Here is a 12,279-nt window from a genome sequence, read left to right as displayed (position 1 = left end):
ACTGACCTGAAAGATAAGAGTTGGCGCAGGTAACGTAGCTGCACATCTGCCCTAGCTTGGTCCACACGGTCTTGAACAGTTCCGAATCGTACATCGATAACGGCTGCGGCGACCCTCCGTAGATTATTTCTCGAGTCGGCCGACTCGTCGTTGCGTTGTCGTGCGCTATGTTCACCATCGATCGAAACCACTCGTCCCGATCCAACCCGATACAAGGGGAAACGACACGCGACCACACGCCACCAGATTCTTTTATTCGAACCAACTTTTTCTCGGTAGCATGATTTCACGATTCCGCGTCATCTATCTACGACAAAGGATAAAACGATGCGACCCTTTATTTTCTTGACATAAATAGAAAACAACGAAATTATAAAAATCCGTGAAATTTTTCAAATAAAAGATGCGTTCTCGTCTCTCGATTATTCGCAAATTAAACTTTTCCGCGAAGTAGAAGAAATGATCCATCCGCGGCTCTCGTAGAGGGAACACGGGATCCATTGTCTCGATCGATGTCGAGTTTACACGCGACGAATAAAACAAATGACGCGATCGCTCGCATCGAGTCACGCCTACAACCGTTAACAGAGACTATCCGCTATACGGTGTAGAGCTACTTGTTTCTTCGTGTCCTCGAGCCAGCGATAGTCAAGGTTCGTTCCGTTACGCGTCGCATCGACAAACACCGATCGGTGCTACTTTGCACGAGTCGCAAAGATTAAAAGTTGGCAAACGATCCAGAGAAATTCTACCACGGAGAATCCGTCCCCGCAACGATAACGAGTGACCTTTCGCGGCTCGGCAGAACGGTCACGCCGCAGCGATTTCCCCTAGAAGAATCACCGCGCACAAACAACTAATTATTATCCTTGACTCTGTATTAAATCCTGCTACATCGACGCGACCTTCGCACTCGCGACAAATTACGTCACCGGAGGCGTGCAAACCGTTGTACCGTTCGTCAAGCGTTGCTCTAAAGTGCAATTCTAACCGAGGCAAATTACGAAAACTCAATATTTATTACTCGGACAGAGAAATAGATTTTCGTCAGAGTTGAATTAATTTTTCATCTCAACCGAAAAGTCGAGATTTAAGTGATCGCTATGTCTTGTTGCGTTTTATTCGATCGACCTTGTTACATCCAATTCTTCTCGGTTGAATGTTAATTTCACATGTGCTCCTTCGTTGCAAGCTTACGCGTAAGGACAAGCCCGAATATAACGTCACTTGAATCATTACAAATCGACCGAACGTCAAAGAAAATCTTGAGTTTCGCAGATACAGTGGGTGTACAAAGTATTCGAACACCTTTTAAAAAAAATTCTTCAAAATTGGAACCGACAGCTTGAGTTTTCTTGAGACGTTACAAGGATTCGCTTACTAACAAATGTGTAGATTTTTTTGAAAATTGTTATTGGTCGAAATTGCGAAGGAAAAAGTAATACATATGACTTTAATGATAAATTGAAAAAATGAAGTTATATGTATACATGTACAAAGTTTCATCGAAAACGATCAAGGTTCTTACGAAATATGATCCATTCAAAATAGCAAAAATTGTAAGCTTTTTCTAAATTCAAAGATCTCTACATCATGTAGGTACAATGCCCATAACTTTCTTATGCGTCGACCGATTTCAATGAAACTTTGTACGTGCATATAACTGACTTTAATTTACAAAATGCATGGTTTAAATTTTCATCACAGGCATTTCCTTCGCAATTGCGCGACTAATAATAATTTTTAAAAATTATTTACATTAGCCAGTAACATTAGTTACATTAGCTAGTGAACTAATCCTTGCAACGTGTTGAAAAGCTTAAGCTGCCGGGTCGAATTTTGGAAAAGTTATTCGTTTTTAAAAGGTGTACGAATACTTTGTCCGTCCACTGTAAATACTTACGATAGAGACGACATGAAAAATAATTTTGCTCGGCTAGAATCGTAGTCGCGATTCCCCGATAGACTATGGAATTCGAAAGAACTGAACCGGATCGGGTAGAATCGGCGCGTGGCTTATTTCGAGCGGGGTCTTCGCAATTCGCACATTTCCAAACAGATCGCACTCACCGATTCGCGGTAACGAGCAAAGGATGCGCGTCGTCGACCACTGGTAAGCTTTCAAAAGGCTCGAACGATTTCCTTCAGGCCGCGTCGCGGTTCAGTCGCGGTTTCCTCGTCGGAGGTAGCTCGATAACAGCCCGACCGACGAAAACTTCCTCTTCAGGGAAGAATATCGATAAACGACACTTATTTCGTGCGTTATCGAATGCGCGCGATACATTATCGCGACTTGCTGTTCCGTTCTAATGATGATGGTAATTTATGTCGAAACAGTCCTCGACTTTCGTCCTTGCCGATAATACAAAAATACGAATCGAAGAACAGATAAACGGCCACGTATGTTCTCCTTAACCGAACCTTTATCCCGTGCAGATCGCTTCGATCGATTGACACGCGCGCGCCCACACTTGGATCGACGATCTTGTGTTCGCGATTGCGATGCTACTTGATCAATTTACGGAGAAAATTCACTGGGAACCGTTCCGAACAACGAAATCCGGTATCGAAATCGAAGGTAGTATCCATCGGCAATTAATAGTTGCGCTCGTCCACGATCGCGACTCGGTGACCGTCTAACCGAGTGACTGAACGATCGACTAACCGTTCGTTGCTCGGACGAACTCGATCGGACACGAGCGAGTCCGACTAGATGACACGCGTTATGAAAATAGGGGGAGAACCCGACGACGTGCCCACGCGTGAACGTGACCGATCTCCGAACGCGCCTGATCACGTCTGAAAGTCTGAACGAGCGCGAGGAGCACACGCGTTTCTCGTCTGTGTCCTGCACCGCGATCGAGGAACGCGTGTGGTGACGCACCGGTAATTCGTCACGGTCGGCTTTTTCTCAATTTTGATCGTTTCGCTACGATTTCTTCGCAACCACCTCTGCGTGGTTCCTGAACTGCCATACCGTCGATCCGAAAGTCGGATCAACAAGACTCCACGTTAAAATTTCGTTGTTCCCTTGTTATAGCCCCACGCTGAGCCCGATTGAAGAGGCACGCGACAATTTGGGAAAAATCAACTTTCACATTTTGAACAACTCGATTAAAGAAATTAATAAAAACAAATGTGAAGTATATTAAGTTACAAATCACTGAGGAGGAATTATTTTTTTAAATATTCAGTTCAAATTGCATTGCAATATCATTAGTGGTTTAGGAGTTATTCGAACATGTCGCGTGCTTCTTCAATCGGGCCCAGTGTGGGCCGCCTCTAGTGCTGGCCGGAGCATGGTTTGACAACGCTGTCTCAGTCCGATTTGAAGTCGTCCGCGTTATACATGGTGATTCTGGGAACTGGGACAAGTTGATTTAAATGATAGAGGAGAAAAAATCATATGCCATAACACTTCGTAAATTCCTATGTCGTTATTTTTTATGTGGACGCACCGATTCCATTTTATTCTTGAATGCACCCCAATTTTTTGTTAATCCAATGGGTCCAAGGTCATCGAAATGTCAATACTTCACGAGATATTTGACATTTTGTGTCCATTATATCAAACACGGCAGATTGAGAGTTTGGATACTTCTTGTAGTAAAAAAGAGCAGTAACTAGTCCCAATTTCTAGAATCACCCTGTATATTACGACCTTACGACCGTCTGTATACGCTACTGCGCATATGCAATAGCTTCACGGGGTCAGCTGATCGGCTCAGAGTCGCCAGATTAAGACTTTTGTCCCCACTCTACCTTCCCCTTCTACGATGCTATTCCCCCACTTCCGCCGCGGCCCAGTCACGTGACAGGGAGAGAGAGAGAGAGAGTAACTTCTTCCCTTAATTCGTGCTCCCTCCCCTCATCTGGATCGGACTGATGTTCTGTCTGTATGCGGGGTTGCCACATCACACGTTCCGGCCCGTACTGGAGACAGCTTGTACATTTTGAACTTTTCACTTCAGCGATGAAACAAAGCCGTTTAAAAAGAAATTGTAGCTGTTTAGCTACAACCACCCGAGCAAATTATTCCACCGAAACGTCGAGCGTGGATTAGAAAAGCGCAATGTAGAGAACAAACGTCGAGGAAACGAAAATTGTGGACGGTGTCGTAGAGTCTTGATGAAGACGAGCAACGACGGCAGGAGCGTGGCGGTAAACTCGACCCACGACGCGACGATGGGCGACTGACGCAACGACCGGACCCCCCGAGTGACGCCATCGGTCCAAAGTTGCACGCGCTCTACGAATAACTGTACCTGTACCTCGGATCAAAGTATGGCCGGCATAACATTCTACTCACGGCCAATGGGGCCCGTCCGAACGGCCGACGAATAAAATCTCTGAAAACGACTTCCGTGTGGTCGAGTCAACGATAGATGAAACGCGAGTAGTGTGCCGAAACGATCGACCTCGGTCGCGAAAGCGATCGAACGAGCGCCATCATACCCTCGATCGTTCCACTAGCCGAGATAAGCTCGCCGACCCATCGATTCCTCGATTTCGTTTCACCGAATCGGGCACGTAATCGTCGGTTTCTCTGATATAGTCGAGCACAAAATATAGAAAAGAAACTTTTAAAACTACGCTTATATTAAAATGCACTGAAAAGGAGAAAATAATTTTTTTAGACATTGGTGACTATAGATAAAAGCGTGGAGCGTTCAACTATATTGACGTAATCTTCGCAGACGCTTCACGCTTTTATTTATAGTCACCAATGTCTAAAAGAATTATTTTCTCCTTTTCAATGCATTTTAATATAAGCGTGGTTTTTAAAAAGTTTTTTTTATATATATTGTTTTATTTTCTACTTTTTAGTCTTTTTTAAATGGAACGCAAGATATAGTAATACTGGTATAAAATAGTAAGATATAGAAACACAAGATAGAATGAGGGGATGACTTCGAGAGACGGCGTCTCTTGATGGAGTCCGAAATTGTCCGAAATGGAACTGAATGAACGGAACACCACAACTATACACTGACCTTCAGTGTGAAGTGGGCCAGTGGAGTGGGGATGAGTCGGAGTGGGTACACGTAGTGGAGTAGGGAGCGCTGGCGCGCGGAGTGGGGATCGCTGAACGCGATGACGTACTACCGATCGTCGCGCGGCGAGGTGTGACGGTTAATATAAAAATTTTTCTTTCTTCTAGACGCACAGTTTTTTAAAAATTTGTTTTTTAATATTGCATTGTTATCCAGTTCTCAACTATGTTTAAAGTTTCAAGTCTCTAGCTCATCGAGAAGTGGTTTAAAATTCGATTACAAGATTTGACGCATACAGCAACACCTCGGCAAGCTAATATAAGCGTGGTAAAAAAAAGCTGATGGACTCGGATTTCTTTTTTACAGCACCGCATATCTCTTGTATCCTTTATCGAATGCAACGGGGTTTTCGTATCGATCGAAGAAACTGATCTAGATGCACACGATTATGTTAGACACAGTGTCTATCGCGGAGAAGAACCGGGAAAAAAGATTCGTTCAAAGGTGGCAACAACGACCGTTCGATAGACGCGAAAGAGGCTTACTGCCTACTTTCTCATCGAAACGGGAATCTAGATCCTAAATGAAACCGTAATCGATGAGGATTAAAACAGAACCCGAAACCTTGAAACGAATTTGTGACGAACCTTTCAACAGCGGTGGCAATGAGTTGCGGAGCTAAATAGTCGAGCTACGTTTACCGAAGTAGCACAGTCATCGGGACGTTTGCTAATAAACTTCTAGGACAGCAGAATTTTGAAGGACGAAGCACAACAGGCGGCGCCGAACAATTTCATTAGCGAGATCGATACCAACCACGCGGATGGAAAAGCGAGAACGCGAAACTGCGGGAAAAGCGAAAGGAACGACGATAAGCACTACAGTCGATCACAGTTAGCCGGTAATAGAATTTCAGACTCGTTGCGAAACACCTGGAGCAACAGCGCCTTCGAGTTCCACGTTCCACGTGACTCAGGTTCGACTTAAAGTAAAATATCGTTTAGAAGTCGGGAATCGGCGTGGTCTGCGATTCGTTTAGAAATCCTGCAAATTCTGCGGATTTAGGCGTGTAATTAAAATTACGCGAATGACGACCCGCAAGATGAACTATGTCGATGTTGCATTGATACTAACTATTAACCTACGAGTGTAGAGGCTGAACGAGCTTTTTCCAGGATATCTTTATATGTAATGACTTGAGGAGCAACCTACGAGATACTTTGCTTTTTACGATCATAATTTGTTTTCTAATTTGAAGATCGTTCTGATTTCAATTTAACTAACACCAGAACTACCGGATGAATCAAAATGACTAGCTCCTGATTTCTTCTAATAGAAATATTAAAATTATAAATATGTTTTCTGAGAAATTTTTTTAGTCAACTTCTCTATTGAAGTACATATTTAAACAAAACTGGTACAAAATCTAAACAAATGCAATTGTGTCATTATTATAAGGGAATATATGCCAATTGTGTTTAGAGTTCTGTAGTTCTAGTGCTAAAGGTATATGTATTTCTAGACAGTCCCATTCGAAGTCCGACGGAGGAGACCGTTTTAAGGCAGTTCGCTTATCCCTTCTACTGGGGGGGGGGCATACCCCGCAAGGGGCCAAGAAGCTCAAGCTACCTCGGTCGCGTCAAAAGCTTTCATCGTTCATTACACAAGTTAAATAATTGAAATGGTATCATATTTGGTATCATTTTGAAAATAGCTACATGCGCAGCTGTATGCTTCCGAATAATGCAAATTACGCTGCCGAATGATGCAAATTACGCCTTGTAACCTTAAAAATTGGACTTGAGGGCGACTGCGGCCTAAATTGATCTTTTATCTAGCGCTTTCGACTACTGAAAACCCCCATCTTTGCAGTATCGAGAAATGAGAAGGCGCATCCCGCACCCTTGCAATCCTGGAAATGAGACTACGCCCTTAATCGAAGGTAGCATTGGGACAATTTCGAACATGGGACCAGGTTCCATATTTCTGTCGCACCTCTGTGCCAATTACCGAGCCCTCAATCATAGTCCATTTTACGAAACACATTCAGCCAACAAACCACTGCGCCGCGTCGACCCGACGCATGCGCGACATAATGATCGCTTTGTGCACGCGAGCCAGCGTCTATGCAAATACATATACGTGCTCGTATTGGTCACATGTGTCGTATGAAATATAGAATACATATACGTGTAGTCTAGAGCATAGAGATTAGAGGCGGTAATACGTACTGGTCCCGTTCGCGGACAGTCCTTGACCTCGCCCGCCAAACTTTATTTCGCGTCTCCGTTTCATCGACGCACAGTCTAAAATATAAAATTTTTGCTTTCTGAGATAGTTGAATTATTTTTAATTTTATTCACCCATGACATGTTATGCTTCATTAAAGGTGAAGCGTTTTCGTAGTATACTTTCTCTCAACCAGTCTCTGAATTGCTGTTCGCTCATTAATGATTTTTCTATATCGCAAAGAAATGATGCCAACTTTTTCCTCTACAGATATCTTTTTAGGTAAGTATGTACTTTACTTTCTGTTAAATATTATGCTCTTTATTGCTTGTGTTTTTGTAATTAGTATAGTCTGCGGATCTTTATGCAATATAAAAATTGTCTTCATCAATTCCAAGACACAGAAGTCATGTAAAGCTTTCTTTCTATTTTCAACAATTTTAATAAATCGAGAATAACATATGGGCGTCGTTAAATTGTTTTAATATATTCACTGTTTTAAATTACATCCATCGATTTTTGTCATAAATGCGTAAAATCCGCAGTCTAGTGATTAGTGATGTTAAAAACTGACCAATAATTCAGTGAACTGCATTACAATTCAAGTTGACACTATAAATAACATTGCAATATTCTTGTCCAGCTTTTCGGGCCAAATGCTCCACTGTGCGACGACCAATTTCCGATTTTCAATCAATAATGAGGAACGGAAATGTTTCGCAATCGATCGGGACCATTGTCGCGACCGATTTCGATTCGCCGCGGACGATAACCTTTACGCCCGACAGCAGCCAGCCTACACTCGACAGCCGACAAGTATTATTGTAAAGACATTGCTCTCGGGAATACGAGATCCGATTACCTATCCGGAGAATTTCAAATTCTACGATCGGTGTTCTCGCTACGAATTTCGACAGACCGTTACGCGCGAGCGTGCCTCGAAAGATAAGAGCACTTTCGCTTTTCGAGCATCGCCTCGCCTCGAAATACGCTCTCCGCTTTTCGTTCCTTTGTTCCTTCGAATTTTCAAAGAGTCCAACGCCGCCGGACAACTAGAACGCGATCGCTCGCGGTACCATTCTGCTTCGAACTTTCCATCCCGCTGTTTAAAACCTTGAAAATCGTCCGTTGGAAAGTAAACGGCAACGTCGCCGCTCGCGCAGGCGTTTCGTTTCTACTGTCGTTGTTAAAAGATCCTATCGAGTACATATTTATGTCGAGAAACCAACATCCAACAGAAACAAGAAATAACTCGCGTCTCACGCTATCTCTCTTTGTTTCTGTTATCGATTTCGCGCACTCGGCTCATTCACGGTCTTCATCCACATACATGTGCAAACGTATGTATAATACGCTCTACTCGTTAGGAAGAATGATTTCGAGCAAGTGACACGCGCGCTCGACGAGCCTACCTGCTCGAGCACCTGTTTAAAACCTCCTGCGACGATTACGAGGCAATGACCTCGCGGCATACGCGATAGCGGTAGCAGCAATGCAACGTCGCTCTAGTTTTCTCTCTCTCTCTCCCCTCTTCTTTTCTCTCTCTCTCTCTCTCTCTCTCTACCTCCCAACCTTCTCTGTTTTCCTCGTGCGATGCACAAAGCATAGTGTTCCAACAAAAAGATTGTTCCAGGCGACCCTGATATTGTAATTGCAAATGCGAGGAGGATACGCGATATCAATTAGCTACGACTAAAACGCTCTTCTCTTGCTAACTCTTTTAAAACTTACCAATAAAAGTGATTATTAAAAGTGGTACAGCGGCCGTGGCATATTTCTGACACTGAAAAAGTTCAAACAAAATACTCGAGGACAAGACAGTTCGGCGGAAAGAAAACGAACAAGTCGTTAAAACGGAATAAGATAATTGTTTCGCGAATTCTAGGAAAACGAATGACGAATGAAACTTGGTCGCGCGGCCGGTGTTTTCCCATGTGTCGTGCCAGACAAGCGAGACCAGCTCTAGCACCGTATCGACTGCTCGTGTAACCATATAAACTACCAGCCAACAATTACTCAACGTTGCGGACTGCGTTTAATTAAATAATTCTCACGTGCGATTGTCCATTTTCTTCTGCATCGACCTCGATGGACGATGTAAATACATCATATTCCGTCCGACTTGGCGGGAACTTCGAACGCTGCAGCGGTACACCGTTCGGCCACACGTTCCGATAATATTTGGAGCAAAACAAATTCTCGAATAATGAGTAACGCTGCGAAAACCCGATTTGTGCAGCGAATAAATTACACGGTCCAACAAATTTCAACTCTTTTTTGACGTTTCGATGCTCACTATGCGATTCTTATAGAGTTTTTCGCGCTGATTCTGAATCTGTCCTTGATTTTCTCTTAGACACACAAAAAAGACATATTTTTCAACTTTAAACAAATGTGTCTTCTTCTCAAACTCAAATTTCTCAAAAACTGTGCGTCTAATTGTAAGGGAAAATCAAGGACAGATTCGGAATCAGCGCGAAAAACTCTTGTAAGAATCGCATAGTGAGAATCGAAACGTTTTTGGCTGTTGGACAGTGTTATCCGGGGACAAACGGTGCCGAAAATCGTGAAAATCAATCAATAACGATCGATTCTCGTACTATCATGCTTCGTACATGTTTGTGCTTTCCTTACGACATACAATAGTCTTTCTATGCATTTGAAGGTGCACCTTTTGGTCAGTCTAAAATGTCTATTCATTTAAAATAATATTTTCTACTTTCAAACGTCAGGGAACGGGTGTAAACGAATCTCGTTGTCGGCATCGCGTACCGCTTGAATTGAAAAATAGCTACACCGTGGCAGAAATTGTTTGACACGAAACTCCAACAACGCGTTGGAAACGAAATGAAATAGTCGTTCGATTAAAAGCGAACGTAAGCGTTATTAGTTTACACTCACAATTGAAGTTAGCCTCGAAAAACACCGCGCCTTATGAGACGACTCGATACAATACACAGGGATTGAATATCCGTGCGTGCGTCGGCAGCAAGCAGAACGGAACGATCGAGACGGTCAGGTTATAAATGGCAAGCTTGCGTAAGCTGTTTTTTTCTCTCATTAGACTAATTCGCGAGTCGAGCGATGCTAGAACGTCGTTGTGCTGGAAGATCGTCGGTGGCCGTAACACGTGCTCTCGATTCGAACTCGTTCCCGTGGGTGGAGAATACACAATACAGAATACAGAGTACAGAGAGTAAAGGGAGTAGTATAGAGTAAAGAGAGTAAAGAGTAAATACAGTAGAGAGTGCAGAAAGTAAAGAGTACAGAGAGCAAAGAGTACAGAGAGCAAAGAGTACAGAGAGTAAAGAGTACAGAGAGTAAAGAGAGTACAGAGAGTAAAGTGAGTACAGAGAGTAAAGTGAGTACAGAGTAATCAGAGAGTAAAGATTACAGAGAGTAAAGTGAGTACAGAGTAATCAGAGAGTAAATATTACACAGAGTAAAGAGTATAGAATACAGAATATGTACAGATTGTACAACATAAAATACGGAATACGTAACGGGTATTTCGTGGAGGATACGGCGAACGACCATATAGAAAAATTATGGTTGTCGGTGTTCGTTCCGATTCGGAACGATCAGCGGGAGGAGGGTACGAGTATTTAATATGTCTCGTACGAACCAAAAGAAAATGGCACCTTTGCAGAACGAAATTCGAAATTTTGGCCCGAAGTCTACGTACATGTTACGATACGCGTACTCCTATATTCGTGTACTCGTGTAATATAATCGTAGAAAGAAGGGGCACAGCAGAGAATGAAGCGAGAAGGAATAAGCGGTTATTACGAATTCCGAGGCACGCCGTTACCAGCAGCGATCGCGACCTGGTTTGCGCACCGACTCTAATGTTTATTTATCAAGTTTACGGTTCGTCCTCTTTCCGGCCCAGTTATCGTGTCGCCCCGCTGCGCTCCGACTTACAATCTCAAGAATAATCTTCTTTTGTTGACACGACGCGGAACGCTCGTTAGTGCGAACGACGCGACGCGACGTTTAACTTAACGCGCGCAACCTCTCCTCGCGAGGAAAGAAAAATACGTGTACGTCGCGTTCAACGCACTCACTTCCGTGTTAAGCGTCAACCGTATTTCACGGAATTATTTCGGCAGATTCCAACGTTTATGCTCGCACTGTAGATCGAGCGTACCAAATTTATGTACCGAAATGCGATAACGCTAGAATGTTGGAATATATTGATGCAGTAAAGTCTTCGTCTAAGAAAATGGTAGTTTGACGATCTAAGAAACATTGCCTGCCCCCTCCACTGCATACTCCCTGCCGATAAGATTGTAATGTAAACATGTCAAAACAATTTCAAAACTTCCGTATTTTTAATTATTTTTTTATGGGACTTTCAGCAACAATTTGCGGCATTTTTCTGATTGAAATCCCAGTAAACATGATATAAATTGAACTGTATTGGTCTCTTTCATATTTCAGAATCTAATAAACAACACGGACCCCGAGGGTTTTTCTTGGATCAAGGCTTTACTGCACTTGCAGCATACTCGAAAGCTTATGGTACACGTTACTAAACGACGCTAGACGACGCTGGGCCGGCACGCAGCCGCACGAGCTCGTAACTATTTCGGACACGGAAAACGAGAAGAAGAATTCGGCGACGAGAAGAGACACCGTTATCGGCCGGAGCTTTGGTATTGATTGCGCGCTGTACCATTATATCTATTACGAGAGCAAGCGTATGCTCCCGTCGTCGCTTCGTAAGCGCCGTCTTTTTATTAAGTGGTCACTGCCACGATAGTATGCGTGTAGCACCTGCGACTAACTGCAACTAACAGTACCGTGCGGTTCATTCTAATGCCGAGACATTATTACTTTCCGACGTAGTGTCGCGCTGCCGTGCTTTCGCAGACAGTCCCGTAATTTATCGAGTCGCTGCTCTCCTCGTAAAAAGAGAAAATTTGAAGTTTCTGCATTCGAAGGCTTTCTCGGATTACCCGCCGGCTAATCGAACGCATTCATTTATTATTTACGACATTAACTGAACAATAAATGGAAATTTTTAGACATTTAAATGTCGTTTTGGAAATTA

The 12,279-nt window shown here is 43.3% G+C and overlaps 1 protein-coding gene across 8 annotated transcripts in view; it reads right to left on the bottom strand.

Annotated features, from left to right (window-relative positions):
• Positions 1-12,279, bottom strand: part of Trc (Serine/threonine-protein kinase tricornered) — a 62,217-nt gene that overhangs the window by 35,580 nt on the left and 14,358 nt on the right. The window contains exons 1-2 of one of the 8 annotated variants that reach the window (XM_076447030.1): positions 2,071-4,619; positions 7-307 (exon numbers count right to left, since the gene is read on the bottom strand). The exons of 5 other annotated variants lie outside the window; for them this stretch is intronic. In XM_076447030.1, the coding sequence (XP_076303145.1) occupies positions 7-178 (172 nt within the window). In that variant the 5' untranslated portion in view covers positions 179-307; positions 2,071-4,619. Of the gene's footprint in view, positions 1-6; positions 308-2,070; positions 4,620-12,279 lie in introns of those variants that run through there. 2 more of the 8 variants (XM_076447034.1, XM_076447045.1) reach the window with 2 other exon arrangements.

The sequence above is a fragment of the Lasioglossum baleicum genome, chromosome 2 (assembly GCF_051020765.1).
Source record: "Lasioglossum baleicum chromosome 2, iyLasBale1, whole genome shotgun sequence".
In the NCBI taxonomy this organism is placed as follows: domain Eukaryota; kingdom Metazoa; phylum Arthropoda; class Insecta; order Hymenoptera; family Halictidae; genus Lasioglossum; species Lasioglossum baleicum.
The sequence above is the reverse complement of the archived record's forward strand: the minus strand, read 5'-3'. Positions and strand labels throughout refer to the sequence as shown.